This window comes from Bradysia coprophila, assembly GCF_014529535.1.
Source record: "Bradysia coprophila strain Holo2 chromosome X unlocalized genomic scaffold, BU_Bcop_v1 contig_20, whole genome shotgun sequence".
Taxonomy (NCBI): domain Eukaryota; kingdom Metazoa; phylum Arthropoda; class Insecta; order Diptera; family Sciaridae; genus Bradysia; species Bradysia coprophila.
The window spans coordinates 4676588-4696405 of record NW_023503307.1 but is presented as its reverse complement, the minus strand read 5'-3'; the positions used below and the strand labels follow the sequence as shown (position 1 = coordinate 4696405).

Sequence of the window (19818 nt, the reverse complement as noted above, 5' to 3'; positions counted from 1 at the left end):
AGCGATTAGTTACCTCGTAAAAGAATGTTTTTTACTATGCTGGTGCATGTAACAAGGCTATTACATGTATAGGCAATAACCTTTACATCACTCGCATAGTAAAACGTCGTACTACACACGGAAAATAAAGTGATATCTCGTATCACGATGAGTAAAAGTACCTCGGGCTGCCGCCCTCGGATACTTTTTCTCATCTGGATACGAGATATCACTTTACTTCCCTTGCATAGTAATGTACTATTGTTCATCATTTTGAAAACTCAGTGCACATAACATAACTCTTGCAACTTGTACAGTTGTGGTCACACAAAAAATATCATTGTGCAGTCAATAACAATTTGAAAAGTAACGAGAACATTTTATTTTTTTCCAACATATAAATATTACCATCAGTGCCGAACAAAACGCACTTTATGATAATAAAAATTGAAAATAAATAATAATAAAAAAAAATTGTAACGAATGTACGAAAAAAATAAAAATATTTTGAATGCATTCGTTTTTAAATCTAAACTTTATTGTTTTCAATACGTTACAGTAATGTACGCGAGCATAATGTTGGAACGAGCAAATTTTTTTTTTTTTATTATTTGTTGGTTTCAAGCTATAATAATATTAATTTTGTTATTATATTATTTGATTATTATTAAAATGGCATTGTAAAAAAGTCACTTAGTATCAAAAAATGAAAAGAAAAAAAATGTTGTGTGTACGTATATACCTATGGGTATTGGGTACACATGTGCATATATGGCTAATTCCAATGCTGTATGCATGTTTTGTAAGATTGATCGTTTATGTTGTTAGGTTTTAGTATACACAGGCTATAATTATAAAAAAATAATCGGTTACGGTGATTACGATTACGATTTTATTATTATTTTGCGGTGACCTCTTTAGGGAGACGATCATTCGGTTTCCGATTTGTCGCAATAATAAAATGCAATTCGTTTTAGGAAAAATGCATTTCAGAAATTATATAGTTTTATGTTTGAGATTAATTTTTTTTGCCATAATATGGACAAAAAATTGTGTTACACCGTCACCATTACGAAATGGTTGAACGATTTTATTTCTCACGTTCAATTTAAATAGAAAATGATATGTTTGCAATACGCTAAAAATTACGCATTGAAGATACATCGAAAGCTTATGCGATTATATGAATTGCGGTAAATAGTTCGATCATCGTCGAACTTTTAAAATAGAAATGGCACAAAACTTTTGTCGAACCCCTCAATAGAGTGCACACTATGTGAATGCCCCTCAGTGCTCTCAAATATCAAACATTTTGAAACATTTCCAAATGATCAATCTAATGGATAATTGGTATCGGGTAATCTGACACACGATGCCAAAAGAACGCACTTTTAAACTACGTAAAAGGTGAACTTGCACACGCAAGTTTATTGCTGCAAATGCTTTTTAGCCATGTCATCGACTTAATGACTCCTTTTACAACATTTTGGTATCGAAAAATTGTGTGCGACTTCCCCTTTTACGTAGTTGAAAAAGCGTTGTTTTAGCACCGTGTGCCAAATTACCCCACGCCGGATAACATCGGAACGGATGTTATCGAAATAAAAAAAATCAGATAAAAGCTTGAAGTTTGTTGCATTAAATGAAGAAATTTTGATAAAAAAGAATGAGCTACACACACCTTCAATTACGATTTTTGTATATTTGAACGAATCCGAAAAATGATGATAAGTTCAGATCTTATTTTGATGGAATATTCTAGCTCTTCATTCATTTTCTTTTCGAGGCCTGTAAATTTCGTTGCGAAAGTTATTATTTTAAAAGGAGCTTCTTTGTCGTTTTTGCTAGATTTTCAAGTAATTCAATGCACCAATGCACCTACGATTTACTAATAGTCTTACGAAGCTTATTAAAACCAAATGCGTAAATACCTTTAACTTTAACATGCCATTCCTTTCAAATGTTATGTTTATTTTGCATATTTCTTTTATGATAAAAGATAAAAGACAAACGTTTATTTTTATGTTCATTGAAGTAGGAGTAAAAGCCGATCTTTGACCTCAATTGACTGTAGCCAAGACCTATATTATTACCATTCTCAAAAATGCGTATTCACGTTTTAGGTAGTCACAGTATATTGATACCCGGGTTTGATTTTATTGGCAACTGAACAACTGAGCATTTCTAACCTTTTCATTTTTTGAAGATAAAAAAGTTTCAGCCAACTGTACAAGGAAAAATTCAACAATTATACTTATAAGAAGGAACCAAGTGTTTGTAGTCATTTTTGTACAAGAAAATAGATTCAGCTAAGTAGCTCTATGAAGAAAACTTATAGTCAGAGAGACCATATCCACATATGTAAATAAAAATGCAAATGTGATCATAGTGGTCAGCTGCAGAATGTTCTCTATTTTACATGAAAATATTTTTACAGTGTCAAGTTTCAGTACCTTATTTAGAGTACCACTCATGTTTGAAGTGCATTGAAATAAATCATATTTTCCATGAATCGAATTCTGGGAGTGAAAATCATCGAAACTGTCACTTCGATTATTTGATCGATCGGTGTCGGAAGTAGAATTATATTAAATTATCGGGAGTAAGCCCCGTTCGTTGAGCTCAATTACACACTTGAATTATGAATCAAAGATAATCTGTATAAAAATTAAGTTTGTTTGCAGATACGTCATCTGCAACAGTTCCAAATAGGGTTGACCGAACAAATAGCAAGCCAAATTTATGAAACCGACTGATATACATTTTGTGTGGGTCATCCGAAAGAAAAAGAATTATTGTTCTAACACCTTTATGTTAAATTTGAAATGACCTTATGTGGAAAATGTGTTATAGAGCTCGACGCGCATTTAAATTTTTAAAGAAATACTTTTATCGAATGAAACGAGTAAATGGTGTTAAAAATGGATACAATGGGTGAAGTTAGGAATGCAATATTGTACATAGAACATTTAACAAACACAGAGTTGTCTTAATAAAACAACAACAACAACAAGAAACGATACGCGAACCAGTCACCATTCGTAATCGTCTTAAATTAATCGGTTGGAATAATATAGTAAAATTGTGTTGGGACGTGAGCAGTCACGATAAATTAACAAAATTAACCGATACCATTGGAACAATGTGACAAAATTTCGAAAAATAAATAGTTTTCATTTACACCCATCATCGACGGTACTTGTAAAGGCTATTCGATGTTTATACAACACACCTCCCGTACGTGTCATCCATTCTATGGATGGCCCGTCAAACACGAGTAACGAGTATAATTAACACATAGATGCACTTTCAGCTTGACTAGATCCATCGTAATATTACGAATATTATTTATATACGCAACTGTACAGGTATCTATATAACGTCTAAAAATAATATCATTGTTGACACAACTGACTCTTGCCATAAAAAATATTGATGAATGTAATATATTAGAAAGACCGATTGTTTGTTGATACAAAAAAAAATGAAATTTAAAATTCATATAAATTCATAAAAGAAGTGAAATTAGAGCGCAATTGTTCTCTTGCCAACTACCAGGGATTACAAATTATTGTATAGAATACGTTTTTGTGAATAAACATTTTCCGTTTGTTATAATATACCGTCGTTACAAGGCTTGTAAAGAAAATACAAGCAGCTTTCGAAGGTCTGATCAATATACTCCTAATGAACATGCCACCTGAGAGTAAGTATATGTCGAAATGTTAATACCAGCAGTAGTGTAAATGAATCAAGAAGTATTCTAATTTCCTTTCTGCTACTAACATCTATCGTTTTTATGCCCTACATATTGACTTCCATCAGTTAAAATCATCATATTTAGGCGATAAAATTTCCATTTATTTTCTGATAGTTAGTTGATTCTTATACATTCAGTCAATTAGTTCTTCCGAGTTGGTAAAGCTTCCCCGTATAATGAGCTGCGGAGCTTCAAGTCTTATCCTGGACACGCAAACTTTGACCTCACCTCAAGTGAAAATTATAGTTTAATCCTAATGTTAAAATTAAAGATGTTTTCAGCTCCACGACGTGATGATTCGTAGAGGTAATTAGCAAAAAGGCCAAAGTCAGTCAATCTCTGAAATCGGTGATAAAATCTGATGTTTTTTGATCACTAGACCGAAAGTATTCACTTCGTACACGAATGCTATAACATTAATATCCATCTAAGTAATGCGGACAGCCCATGGAGTGATCGATATTTTTGTTATAAGCAAATGTTTTCTGATTTGGCCTAATTGGATGCGAGTTGTCGTTTCATTTCAATGTTTCAACTTCTTCAATATGTTGAACATGGAATATGCAGACCTGACAATCTGTAACAAATTTTCGTGAGAAATGCTTACACAAACCCATTCAATTCTGATCATATGAACCCCAGTAAATGTTGCCAAAGTTAACGGATACAGTTTGGCAACCAGTAGCTGATGTGATCTCTTCAAATGTTCGCTAAAGATTACCATAATTTTTTGGGTTGATTGCGGCTGATTAATCCAATCCGACTCGAATAAACTGTAAGCGAGTCGATCACTCGATAACATAATTTCATTGCCGAAGTGAGTGATCATAAATATTTCGGAGATGTTGTACAGTAAGATATAAGCGTGAACGATGCGTTCCACTAAATTGTCGCTTATATTCTATGGATGATGAACGAATTAGGATCAACGAAATTTCCATTGTTATATCTTAATTTACAAATGCCAGAGAATAAACTGATCCGCAAATGCAAAGGCCACTAGTGCCGAATTGAATGAAAAATAAAGAGGAGCAAAACGCCCCCACTTCATTTATCAATCTGATGAAAAATAAATGTTTAATTTAAGACGTCTGGTATATTTATATTAAGCATACCCTCTCAAGCCAACGTAACGATCTATTGATGATTTTAGATCCTGACAAAATACCTTCTGCCGTGCTCCTTTCGACGCATCAACCACATTCTCTTCATTCATTCGGCCCGTTTTTTTCAACTCACTTCCCAAAATTTTGTAGCGTAAGGAGCAAATTAGCATTAGATACCACACGGTTATCGCAAATAGAAGTGGTGCCAGACAAAGTCCGATTTCAGTGAAAAGGAAAATGTTTGCCATCCAGAATGCTAAACCATTGTGTTTCCAGTCCAATGGGAATGCAATTTCGAAAAATAAAGTATTCTCACTGTTCAGAAATGGTGCCACTGCGACCTCGAAAAAAAGAGCGACACCGAAAGCAACCAAAAATATTTTAACAAATTTCATGAAATTTTCGACTTTGTCACTAAAAATGGTGGAATCCTCATCGTATTTTATGAAAAAGATGCCAATCCGATCAAGCAATACGAGAATTTGCCTCTGTTTCCAGATCAAAATACAAAGTTTTAATGTCAGTACAGCGACGACGAGTGCTATTTCCATTAAGAATATCCCCTCATCCCCATTTTCTCGTCTAATTGCTCCAATTGCTAATGAAACCACAAAGAGCGAGAAGTAAGTGCAATAAAACCACTTAATCATCAGTTCCCGAACCGATGCCTCGTTTCCCCGATGCCAAATTCCAATGCAATAAAGCAAGGAAACTATTTTACTGAAGAATTTATGAATTTGAATGGAATACATTCCTGAGCCACTCTGATTTGCTCTGATTTGCTCAACAGTTGAGAAAGTACTAAAATTGGTGGGTGCACATGTAGACAAATTGTTGGTTAAATGTAAAATTACGACCCGAATCGATTTCAAATTACAAACATTATTTAGACGATTTTCAACTTAAAATCTATTTTGTCTACTCGTGATTACAATGAACATAAAGTTACGAACGAATTTTAGTCTGGGTCACCATTTAAAGGCGTTTAACTAATACTCAAACGATCTTACATTAAAATTGTAAAATTTTCCATGCGCGCGAATACAAAATTTGAGTTATTTCGGTACAGTTTCTTCGTGAAGTTATGGTCACTTACAATTTGTTTCACTTTGTCTAGATTCATTGAGTGATTTTATTACAGGAAAGTTTTCGACGGAAAACATTCATCAGACTGCTTCATCTGTCCCAATTGCAGGGGGATCGTCCACATACTGAGAGACATACTGTTGAACTAATTTCAATATTTTTAATTTCATATTTTTGTGACGGCTACCGATTCGTATAAATTCTCTATGTAGGCCTTTATCCCCATTCAGTTTCAACCCAATACTAATTTCTATCGATCAAATAGGGTCTGCCAAGAAATTTATTTCACCGACCTTCAAAAGCTCCTCAAAACACTGTCAGCTGTAACTTTTAACAAATTAGTTAAATAACAGGTCGTTCATCAGGTAGTCACAGCACCGAATTGATATTTCGATTTCTCTAACTAACATTTGTAAGAGCTTTTCGTTTTCTTTCTCTTCATTTAGATAATCAAATCGAAAGAATATGATACCAATGAAACTGACTAAGACTATAAACATGACAGTCGGACATTCGTCTAAATGCTAATTAATTTAATGCAACTAATTGCAACATATCTAGTCGACGACAGTATGCCATTTGACATAACGATCAGACACATTTACTCAATCAACTTTTAGCAGAAGTGCAGAAATTCACAATCGGTTAAAATATTCCATAACATCAAGAACGATCATAATAAACTAACATACACATCTTAGCAGCTAACAATTGAGCGATTCTTTTTAGCGGTATAATGAGTTTCTGTCGCGATTTAAATCACCGTTAATGAGTTGGCTTGCAGAGCGTTATTTTAATTGAAATTCAAAGATATTCTAGTAAAAAAAAACATAAAAAGAGAATAAAAAATGCATGCAAAACTAAACGATATACCTCTTGGTAGAAGTGAAATTTTCTGAATTTAATTTCAATAAAGTGTCTTTTCAATTTTTTGTTTTGTTTTTATGAAACCCAGTCACGTAGCAATCATTTTGTTGTTATGATTAGAATAGAATAAATTGGATCCATGTTTCCGACGATGTTTCCGATTTATTAAACAACATTTATTGAATGGACATATATGTAAATTGAATTGGAATGGATTCGAATAATTGTATGAAATTGAAAATAGAAAGTTGTAGAAGTAAAGATTATGGAAGAGGTTACAAAGTGGTGAACTAATTGTTTGGGTGCACTTCATCGTATGCACCACACGCACCCATAGAGACGTCATTGCACCCCCAGCTCCAAGCATGAACACTCAAATGTGAGCTGCCAAATTTGGAGTTTTTTTAAATATACATACACCTAATACATGTGGTGTGTGTTTTTAAAACACAAAGAGAACATGCCGCCAGTCTGTATGAAAGAAGCTAGAGTGCTATGACTCAATTTATAAGTTTGCAGCTCAACAGTTCTCGAGAAGTTGGAGTACTACTTTAAAATTTTTGTGACCTCTCGTTTGACGTCAATAATTTTCGCTCAAAGAATATATTGTTAGCGTAATGATGAAGTCGATTCCGACAAAGGGTCTGTCCCTTTTCCCCTCTATTTATGTTTTTCGAATCGCTTGTAGCCACATTGTTTTGAAATTTCTTTTTTTAATTTCTTTAATGGTTCCATTAACAAAACACATTTTGATAAGAAAATATTCAATCTCAATCTAAAAAAAAAAATCAATCAATGCTTTACAACAACAAAAAAATAATCGTCCGTTACACTTTCCAGTACTATACCGCTTGTGTGTATTTTATCTAGAAATTTCAAAATAGAACCTTTCCTTCTTACAGAGAAAAGGTAAGACCAACGGAGAAATTTAACGATTTTCTACTGCAAATCTTAATCATGTAGACAAGAAATCCACTTTTTAAACTGAGGTAAATTATAAGAAAATAAGAGTTTTTTAAGTCAATGAGAAAATGTAAAACTGAGAAAAACGTTGTATGCTTTTTTATGCACTCTATGAGTAAATTGTTACTCGAGACCACAGGCCGAATGTGACAATACAAATAGTTATATTCTCAACTGTGTGACGAAAAGTAAAACTACTGCCTCGAAGGACTATCTACTCATCTAGTGTCAAAAAAAAACATTAATCACTCGGTTGCATAATAGTTATTTATCTACCAAGGTAGGTATGAAGCTATTTTTCCGCACTAGATGTCGAGGCGAAGCCGAGGTCGACAAGACGTCGTGGGCGAAAAAATACCGGCATACCTACCGTGGTAGATACAACGTTTTTCGCAATTTCGGGCCATAATCACCTTTCCAATGCAAAACATGTCCTACATTTTGTTCCAAAATTCTTTTGTATACAGAAATTCATTTGAACGATCAAGAAGGCTGCATTATAATACAAATTGCAATACAATCGCTAAATCAAACTGGTGTGCATACGTTATTTTGCACCAGCTGGTCCCATTTGGAATTGTATGTGACCAGCTGGTGCAAAATAACGTATGCACACCAGTTCGTTTTAGCGATTGTATGATGTAAAGAGACGCGTTGAATGAAATCGAGTAGTACGCTTCAACAATACGTTCGGTATAATTGTGTGACTCTATAGCCGAATGGCTATAGTCGCTGCTTTGTGTTCGAAAACCTTTTGGTGTCGTGGGTTCGATTTCTGGTCAATGCAAGATTTTTATTTATAAAAATTTAGCCTTCGTAATACAGTGAATGCATGGAAAGGTGATGATTATGGACCGGAATTGCGAAAATTGCTATTATCACTGAGTTCCATACGATGTTTTCCGAAACAAATCAACAAAAGTTTGATTTTTCGTCTTTGACTAGACAAAATAACTATTCTATCTTTTAGCCCCTGACAATTCTAATCCTGCTACGATCATTTTGTACATCAAGCAACTGAACAAATTAAAAAAAAAAATTGAAATTTTTTTTTTTGTGGCAATTTACATTTTATAATTCATGCAGAATGTTGAAGCCGTAAGACGAATGTCTCTTTTAAATATTTTTGCCACAAAAAAGACCAAATGACAAAATGTTTAATTATAAACATCTTCATTTGTTATCGATTTAACATTAAAAAAACCAAAAACAAAAAAAATCGAGGGCATTGTTAACAACACTGGCAAAATAATTTGCGACTTTACGATAAAAATAACTTACATACAAAATTCATAACGTGATAATTTTGATCGATTATTAGATAAATAAAAGTTAATTACTAGCCGTATTTTTCTTCGCTCAAACGCTAAACGTACACACGTATATACGGTATAATGTATATTATGAAATTAATTTCCGTAGAGATAAAAATTAGCGCGAAGTAAAACATAACCGATGGGGTCTAATAATAAATTATTGTTTTTGATGCAACCACCACTTACGTGCTAAATTCTTGAAGTTGCTTTATCGCCTGCGCCCGGAAAACGATAATCAAATCCTTTTCTCTGTCGCCAATCTTTAACTCTTTTTTTTTAATTTATTACAGCTACCACTCTCGGTTCAGACACAGCATATTTTATTTTTACTTTAGTTAAGCTTAGTTCCAAAAACAATTTATTCCGAATATTACAAAAATAAAAGCAATTTAAATAAGTCACTGAAAGTCACAGTCAATAAAAAAAAGAAATATCGGAAAGTATAACTTCTATACAATGTGCATTTATAATGTTAAATGTTTTAAAAAAAGGAGCACATTTTGGTGGAAATGATAAGTTGTTACTGCTAATGTGACCGCTCAACAAAACCGACCAAGCTTAAGTGTTCAGACCGACTAAAGCATGAAAAGTTAGTTGATAGTGGTGTAGCGAGCACAATTTTTTTTTTCTTACTTCCAACATTAAATTATTTTTCGAATATATGTTACCAACACATTAACTTATACGGACAAACGGGGAGTTTAGAGCAGCGGTATTGTTGACATAACAATTTTTGTATTTTTTTTTCGTTTTTAAATTTTTATTTGAATTATTTTCAGATGTTAGTATTCGTATGTTAGTTTTGTACGGGTTTTTTTCAGTCGGTTATAATTCAAATACACATTTGACTGTTGAGGAGAAGCAAGAAACCGTCCGATTCGACTTAATACACATCGTATACGGAAAGGAATCAAGTGGTAATATAGTGGTGAACTTTATTGTATTTCTTTTTTTCTTTCGAAATATAATTAAAAACTAATAGTATAACTGCAGCGACGACGCTTTTCAAGTAGTAGGGATAATGTCATCATTCAATTATTGTAATGTATGTTTGATCATTTAATATTATTATTGTAATAATGCCGTGTGTGGTGGTAATAGTGCAACTCTATAAGAGAAAAATAGCACTAATTCGTTGTACGACTAATTCTAAACAATGAATATGAAGAGAAGAAAAAAAGACAATGATTTTCACACCACTGTACGCCACGCCACGGTATTTGTGCACGTATTTGAATTATGATATTGCATTAAATGCTGATCAAACAGTTTTTCTTAAAATTTTAATTGCAGATAAAGAGTAATAAATGAATTTTTAGACAGTTCTGTTCTGTACCACCAACACCATCTACCATTACACATGTAGAAAGTTTTTTTTTGTGTCTCTATCGTTCAAATAAACTATTTTGAGGTAGGAATGGAGGAAGTTTGTTACAAAAATGTTTAACATTACTCGCGCTTATCTATATAGTCCACTATATTCGATTGCAAATAATTTAGCATTGTGTGCTATAAAGAGAGGTGCGAAAGGATTCGGACAAAAAAAGTGCTCATTGGCGGCTTAAAATCTTAAAAACGGATTCATTTTATCCTTGATTGAAATTTCTGACCACTAAATTCATCTCGCTCCGAAAGATGTTGTTTTTATTTCTCATTTTTTATATGAACCAACATAGAGGCTTGCTGCACATAAGTCATAAGTTCTTAATTACATAAGGTTATATGTTATTATCCTAAATAAATATCGACTCAGACGACTGGAAATATGTCTTATGCAAAGTCATATATATATACACATAGAAAGGTATGTATTACTCATATATTATATTATACTATGCATGCGCGTATGGCAAACGAATACCAAGAACAAGTATAGCAAATGTTTACACAGACTCTACCTATAAATTCGTTATCCAATGAACCAGATATCATAGGTAGAACTCTAAAGTTTATTTAACAACACGATAAGAAATAATCACCTCACCATAACCAATGCTTACCGTGAATTTTTTTTTCTTGAATTTGCCGATTACCAAAACTGAGATGACGATAAAAAAAATTAATTCTGAGTAGGTACCTAAAGTCTGCACACACCCTTTCTATACACATTTTGACGAAAATTTCGCGATGATAGAAATTCAAAATTTTTAATATTTGAGTGTACAGTTGATCCTACTCTACATTAGTGCGATTTCAATCGGATAAGCAAGGCCCATTTCGAACGTAGAATTGATTGGAATTCAGATTTTGTATTACTCTTGAGTCTTGAAGTTGTCTTCAAATACTGCTTATCATGAATGACGATATGTTGAGGAAAATGATCAATGAAAAGGTGTATCGAAAATATCAACTACTGTGTCTTATCCTCGTTTTGCGATTGACTAGTTTGACCCCTTCACTGAGTCCAATGGTAGGCTGTTAAATGGAGAGTTCTCTAAATAGTAATGAATTAGGGTACCTAAAATTATTAAAGATGTCTGTAATTTGGTACTGCATGTGTTTGAATGTTACAGAAATGGATGATTAAGTTGCGCTAACACAGCTGTCTTGTGAAGCAGAATCAACTGACGAATATAAAAGTGTCACAAATGTCTGCTTCGTGAGCAGTAAATGTTTTCGTGTCTAAGACGGGTGCCATCTAATGGAATCGTAAAATACGAATGACAGAAAAACAAAAGGACACAATGGAAACTTTATGGAGCATAATTTTAAGGCAGGTCACGAGTGAAAATTTTAAATCTTACAATCATAGGTATCGGTGCCCTGAGTACAAAACATGGATCCATTGGTTCCAATGACGTCTGTGGTTCCGCTGCAGCCGTTTCACAAAAAAGAGTAATGATAACGGGGATTCAAATAACTACTCCGAAAGTCTTCACTACCTAGTATTACCATAATATCGAAAGAATTATTCATACCATGTCCTCCTTTTGTAGTTTTTTTAGGCACCCTAGATACCTGCTGCATTAACAAACTGACCCGTTCCCATTAATTTTTATTCATTTTTGTGAAGATGCTGCAACGGAACCACTGACGTCATTGGGACCGACAGAGGCATAATTCATAGGACATCGAGTCTATTTTTGGGACTTGAAAATCGGATCCAAATCGGATCACTCATCTCCTGAAGCCTAAGAGATTTCTGTATTCAGAGTATTTGCCTCGGATCGGCATCAAACATCATGATAGTTTATAACCAAACAAACGGAATCAGCATTCGAGATAACATTCAAATTTTACATTTCTTTGAAACTTCCAAATCGCCATATACACCAAATGAATGCAAGAACATACTCGTATGTACCAAAGAAAATGAAGATAAAAAGAAATATATAGTTTAGCTAAACACAAACGGTAGGCTTAACAAAACGCACATTCAAAATCATAAACATCTACTTATGACTAACACTTTTCTTTCCTGTACGTACCTCTTATGTATAACGAACATGTATTGATGCAATACTTTGTGCCTTATTGTTATATATACATACAGTACATTTATTATATAATGTAACAGACATACCATTAAATTATACTGCCTTTGAGAACGGTTACAGAATGTGTTAATTAACATTCTAATTTGTTTATTATAAATTGGTAATGTAGACGAACATGAAAATTTCTTGTATTCTTGTACTTCTCGAATAGCAAAATATTTTCTCGTAGGGTACTAGGGATGGGGAATTAATTCTTAACGACTTATCGAAAGCGTATAGTGAAACTGAAGAAGTACAATGTTCTAGGTACGGTATCACCATAATCAAAGAAGTACCAGAAGGTAGGACTTAAAATGTTTTGATGGAAATAACAAGACTTGTCTCTACTGGTGTTGGCGGTCGTCGAAAAACGAAATTTTTTAAAATAACTTTATTGCCACTGAATATGGGAATCTTTACAGTTAACGTACACGAAACAAGTCAATGCAAGTTCCATCACAGAGCACCTTTCATTGTAAAAAATTTTGTGAAATTTCTATACATTTGAGACCACAAACAGCTATTATAGTTTCAGGTGTTACAAGCAAACAAATTTGAATGTTTGCTTTTTAAGCAAATGGAAACACTTCGAAATTCTAAATTAGCTTCGGATGTGACGGTACACACATCTTACTGCGTGTTTATGTCCCCCATCAATTAGTCGGTCCAGAATATTTCAGTAAAAATATAAAGATATTGTATTTGTGGGCGAATTATGACCGAAAATCAGTTGTTAAACCGGCACAAAAACGCATTCAGTTCAGAAGGATCAAATACCAGTCGAGAAGTCATGCTAACAAAGTTCAAAGCACAGAAGATCAATCATTTTGATCTAAGACCTATGTGAAAACAAAGTGTGAAGTGTTTCGTTTATATGAATCATGCAATCATGTAATGAATCATTATCTCAACAAGGCCAATGATGCCTGTAGTTTTATTTTGTTTAGTAAACAGTTATTTGTTCCATTAGCGGCATATCATATCATATAGTGCTTTTATCAAAAGATGCGCGCCGAGGAAACACTGGATATATCTCTGATATGCAATGCATTATAAAATGCCAACCACAATTTCGAATATCAAACATCATCTTAGAGGGACGTTGTTCCAAGTGGTCTATAATCTATTAAAGTTCTGACAACTCATACATGCCATCTTAAGTATCGTATCGAAATCTACAATTCTCACTAAACCTGTCACAGAGGCAAGCATATTAACAGTTTTACTATATGATCTATTACTTCATTTGATCGAAGATTTTCATAGATTGATTTCAGAAATCTTTTACTTCATTTGTTTCGAACATGATTTTTGCTATATTAGACCCTCGATTAGACCTCATTAGGCAGAGTTTGTCGTTTATTATTGCTTTCGTTGTCGATTACAGATGACAGCCGTCTGGTTAATATCAAAAAAACTTATAGCTGAGAAGAAGCTACAATGGGGATAGAATTGTCAAAATTGCACATTTAAGACGATTTTCGATAACTTTTTGCGCAGTGATCAAGAAAGCTTGTAGTCGTGCAACTACTCATTGACTTTCACAGAATGAAGGCCATAAAAATGACGGAGAGATAGACCGACGAACATGTAGGCGTGTTCAACGGGTCTTGGAACAATAAAACAAATTAAAAAGATGATCTACCTGTCCTGTTAGTAGGTTTGACCCACAGTTTCGTTTCAAACTATTTTCTTCTTAATCAAGTGCTATCTTAACGAAAATTAGCATCCCTGTTATTTTTGTGGATTTATTGACATGCTTCTGACAAATCTGTGCTCCGAGCCTTAGAAATCTTAGGTTACACACGCAGAGATAAGTTTTACAATTGAATCATCCAACTTTGTATGGAAGATTACGAAATCCAAAATAAATTAAGTGAAATGTGGAGATTCAATTATGAAACCTTTTTTCTTTGTACATAAATTCCGTCATCTTACTTATTTTCGAGAGTTGTGTTTAACACTCTACGCCCTGCTTCATAGAAGAGAAACGTATTTCTCGGAGAAAAACAATCAGGACTGTTAACAACAGCAGCTGCTTTGACGTTGAATCTGTGGTCTTTCCGTTTGTGGTCAATTCATCCTGGTTTGAAAAAATTTTCCACGAAATGATTAGGATTGGACCGTAATAGTTTAGTAAACCCTGCGTTTATTTTAACGCAATGTGGGATAAATGTTCCCTTTACATAGTGTTGTGTTGCATGATTGTCTCAACATATTAATTGTGACTAAACTAATACGAAGGTGTTCTTTGAGCAATGATTCCGCATACAACGCATTAAAAACTTAGTGCAAAAGAGATGCATGATTTTGTGAGAGAATTTCATATTCATACGCTTACTCTCAAAATCTTGCGTCTCTTTTGCACTACGTTTTTTATACGTTGAAAGACCAACAAAACTTTTTTGATTCATAGCCACTGTCCGCGTTAATTGTTAATTAAATTAATAGGTCTGACGTAGTCGACGTAGTCTGAGAAGATATTGCAGCGATAAAATTAGTTGCCCGTTGTTTTTCAAAACGAAAAAAAAAATAGTTTCTTCTCATATTCAACCGTAAAATGATTTTTGCATAACTTGTACATTTAATATGAAAATTATATTTTAAACTAAAACTTCTATTTATTAAGCGAGTGAGACTTTTTGCAAATATTTCGAAATCGTGAAAATTTGAAATGTAATATGGAGAGGTGAATCTATTAAATGAATTTTTAAGATGAATAATATACTTAGCACGTACGTTTTACCTGACAACATGTATATATTATTCATAAGAAGTGACACATTTTAACAATTTAAGGTTTGAATACGAGAGCAGGAAGGAAGTGTTTTATTTGTGTATTTACTCGAACTGTTAAATATATGTAAAAATTATGCTTTCTTATCAAACAATTGAAATGTTAAATGCTATAAAAGAAATATGTTTCAATATTTACACTGTTTTGAGTTTTTTTTATTATTGTAATGTGGTCTCTTTTTTCAAAAAAAAAGTTTTATTTCATATTGTTGTATTAGGCACAGTACTTTTTCAGTTTTTCAGTTTTTTTTTAATTTTTTATTTTCAAACAAACCGTAAATTTGACATTACATTTCTATAAAATGTGAACGAAACAGTAATCTGAAATTATTTTTTATCTGAAACCGTATTTAACAAAGGGAATAATAATAATTTATGCACGCACACCAAATGCCTATATTTTATGTTGGACGTTTCCAGTTTGGTCGATTAAATAAAACAAAAAGCAGCTAGCAAATTCAAACACCTAGTGTTTGTCAAATACTCGCACGATATGGGACAATGTTGAAATCAGAATAAAAGAAATTAAAATATTCTGTGAGACCCGAAACCCAAATACTGACACCCTTCTTCAGAAAATATTATGTAGGAAACAATATTAAATAGCTACAAATGGAGCACTGAGCCGTCGCCGAAAAATAATGGATCAGCCGCCATGGCCAAGGTAAAAATTTTATCTTAAAAATAAATTTTATGCGAGCCAAGATGTGAGCACTTTTCGCTTGTTACATACGATGCGTTTATAGAACTTAAGTTGTAACTATTTGACGTTATTACCGACACTAATAGGTCATATTTTGTCATAGAAACTTTCTTTTTGCTTGTAAAAGTTTATATATTTTAGTTTATACATGATAATTCTGGAAATTGAAATATGTGCGAGCAATTGACAATTTTTCTACTCCTTGCTTAAACTCTATAATTTGCACTTTAAGAGCGTACAAGCGCTTAGCTTCGGACAGAAACCAAATACTATAGCGTCATCTCTTTTAATTGAAATGAAACTCGTATTGTGTCTTCAATAACAATAGAAAATCGAACATCAAAGACACCCATCATAGAAATATTGTGAAAACAAAATGGCCGCCGTGATAGAAACAAAATTGTTTTTGGTTAATTTCTTAAAAATAAAAACTTATTTAAAAAAATGGAAAACATAGTTTCGTGGTTTGTGACATAAGAAACGGTTTTGATATAGCAACTTATGTGATTATTCTCGATGTACTGCCGAAAAAATGTACCTAAAGCGGAAAAAAATTTTGCCTTGCAGACGTGTTTTAATTGTGAAAAATATTTGTGAAAATGAAACAATATTATAAATGTGAAAACACATTTCTGTTAAGTAAGGTTTAAATTAACCGTTCGTCCATTTTTTGTTGTATTCTATCTCTTGGATCCTGAGAATTATGTTCCTAAACATGCTCTATTTTTCGCGCAATTTTGGTTCTTGTCCGAAGCTAAACCCTTGTACCCTCTTAAAACAAATTCTCTACCAAAGACTTGATAGGATCCGAATACTACTGAATCCGAATATTCCATACTGTAATTCGTATTACATTTGTCAACAAATTAGGAAAACCGAAGGAAATTTACTTTTTAGGAGAACTATAGCTATCTAAGGGTTTTTAAAAAGTTTGAGCGGCCAAAGGTATTTCATACAAAAATGCGTGCAAAAATAAAAAATTATTTTGAAATTCCGAACCAAGCGGTAATTGAGTTACAAACAAATTTTTTTTAAATTTTTTATCGATGGAGAACCTAATTATAAGACACTTTGTCTCGTATCATATGCCAAAAAAAGTTACAACTTTTTTTATAAATCATTTTGAAAGTCACTGAAAACACGAAAATTCGAATCGAAATACAAAAATTTTTTGATGACATACTGTATTTCTATTCGAATTTTCGTGTTTTTAGTGACTTTCAAAATGATTTATAAAAAAAGTTTTAACTTTTTTTGGCATATGATACGAGACAAAGTGTCTTATAATTAGGTTCTCCATCGATAAAAAAAAAATTGTTTGTAACTCAATTGGAAATCAGCTTGGTCGGAGCCATGATAAAAACTTGGGTGGCCACTAATAGTATAATAATATATTTTGTTACTGTGATGAAAAGTGGAATTGTTCAGTACTAGTCGAGGCGAAGCCGAGCTTATGGCTTGTCCCAAAAAAATTCCGTTTTCATTGCAGGTGACAAAACCACAAACCTGAGAGACTCTTACAGTTACACCGTATTGTGCGAGTCTAACAATAATAATGCAAAACGTCTAAAATATAATACAACCAAATAATGCAGGCTTTTTAAAACGAATATAAAATTCATAATGACGAAATGTGGAGTATAAATTGAAATTGAAAAAAAAATGATTCCACACAATACTTACGCATCAGAAATTTATTTACCACCATATCATTGACAAACTTGAATATTATGTTAATTTCCAGCGTTTACACTCAAACAATATGAAATGCACAAAATTTTAATTTAATTCAACAGACTAACAATAACTCGATATGTTTTGAGGTGTTATAACGTTTCAGCGCGTAAATGCAACAAAACAATAAGTATTTTCATCAGGTGCTTGTCTTTTATACCCCTATTATGCTAATTTTACCCCTATCTATTTCGACAATAAAATGCTATAGTAACGTTTGATAGCGATTATGATAAAATGTTGTATTTTTCTGATAAAAATACTTAAATAAAGTACATAATATGTACGCATGCATATGTCCCTTTATTAAACAGAACAAAAAAAATTGATAAAACTGATAATATCGATATTATGAACCAACTATCATTTCAGCCATTATATCTGAACACAAAGAACTAAATTTTCATTTCAAATCATTTTTTTGGGCAACTGAATGAACCCGACAGGATAACCTTGCGTATCTTACGTATCGAAATTATCAAAAAATTTAGTTTTAGGCCCCAGGCTAGATCTATCATGACTCAACCACACTGGAATACTAAGAGGGACCATTTCTTAGAAATTCCTTGAAGAACCCCTGTGAAATGTTCCAGAAAGTCATGAAATCCTTAAAAATTTCCGAAATTTTTCAAGAAGTCGAATTCTGTCTTAAAATTACATTTTGACTGAACCATAAGTAGAGTTTAACTCAATGGGTACAACACAACACCAGAGTTCTTAACAGATTTCAAAAAGAAAATTTCAGTTCAACAAGGAATTAATTGATAATATCGTGACTAGATGACTAAATGTTTAAGAGTTATATTTCTGAAAAAGTCAAATAACTAAGAAACTTGCGCGAGCGTGATTGCGTCCTAAATGGAGCGAGGGCCATTATTCAGAAGAGTTGCATTTTTCATTCGCGAAATAAATAACATTTTCCAGAACTAAATTGATTTAATTATTGTAATAGTTACACTATAGAGATGGCATGACAGGGCCATGAAAGCTTGAGTTTAGACTAGCACCACCATACCTCTAACGATTTAAGTGTCACACGCATGAACCTTTATGTTATAATTCCCATTAATCCTTTCTTTTTTTTTGGATCGGATTCTGAAAATTTGATTTCATTTGAATCGTATGGGGTTTCATTTGATTTTTCTTCACTGTTTGTCTCGTTTTCGATACATTTTTGTAAACAAAAATCAAACCAAAGTGCTTTTATGTTATACCAGTGCTCCACGCAACTTTGCCATATTATTACATTACTTCAACTAGGGAAGAAAAGTTGGAAAGTGCATTTCTCGGGTGTTGCAGAGAAAAAGCAATTCCCAACTTTTTTTCCCTAGTTAAACACAACGTTTTTCACAACCAGTGGAACCTCAGCTGCGTTGTGAAAAGCTTTTTTTCGACTAACCGGACACGGAAACTGCGCCCATTTTCTGTATCGTTGGAATTTATCTTAATCAATGGCATGCGACTGTGACAATCTACTGCCTAAATGGTTATTTATGACAGAGATTCATACAAAGATTTGTGCAACAGAGGAATCTAACGAGTTTCATTCAACGATTTATGCAACATTTATGCATCTAATGCTAAAGTTTGCAAAGTATGACGCTACTTAAGAGTCAATTCGCCAATTCGTCAGCCAAATTTTCAATTTCTGAAACATGCTATCGCCGATATTATTGAGTTATAGCTCATTCGATTTGTCGTTCAATTCTAACGAGGGGGTGTCTGCCATTTTTTCTCAAACAAATCCAGTTTGGGTGTAATGTCTCTACATGTGATGTGATGTCAGAGGGTGGTCAGAACACTTTTTTAGCATTTACTTGAGGAAGGAGTAACACAAAAAGTTGAACCTTTGTAGGATTGCTGGCCTATCCACGGCCGACCGTTTGAGCCCACTCTGACTTCCGCACGCACCACCCATGGCCAGCCATCAAACAAAGTATGGTCAACTTTCAAATAGTACTGTACCTCTGCAACATCATTGTTCTGATGGGTGAACTACATATTATGGTAGCTGGCTTCAGCCTCTATAACA

General features: G+C 33.1%; 2 protein-coding genes across 3 annotated transcripts in view; both read right to left on the bottom strand.

The window, feature by feature from the left end:
- LOC119068562 (putative leucine-rich repeat-containing protein DDB_G0290503) overlaps positions 1-19818 on the bottom strand; it is a 36738-nt gene that overhangs the window by 10007 nt on the left and 6913 nt on the right. The gene's annotated exons all lie outside the window — the stretch shown is intronic.
- Positions 4090-5628, bottom strand: LOC119068599 (odorant receptor 94a-like). The gene is made up of 4 exons (XM_037172254.1): positions 4855-5628; positions 4699-4798; positions 4377-4640; positions 4090-4316 (listed from the first exon to the last, which is right to left on the bottom strand). Exons 1-4 carry the CDS (start codon positions 5595-5597, stop codon positions 4263-4265), a joined length of 1161 nt encoding a protein of 386 aa, XP_037028149.1. The 5' UTR covers positions 5598-5628; the 3' UTR covers positions 4090-4262.

Coding starts and splice junctions, on each gene's coding strand:
- LOC119068599 (XM_037172254.1), bottom strand. CDS start 5,597: ATGTATTCCATTCAAATTCATAAATTCTTCAGTAAAATAGTTTCCTTG. Junction 4,641..4,698: donor CAGTTTATTCTCTGGCATTT/GTAAATTAAGAT, acceptor CATCATCCATAG/AATATAAGCGACAATTTAGT. Junction 4,317..4,376: donor CTTTGGCAACATTTACTGGG/GTTCATATGATC, acceptor AATTTGTTACAG/ATTGTCAGGTCTGCATATTC.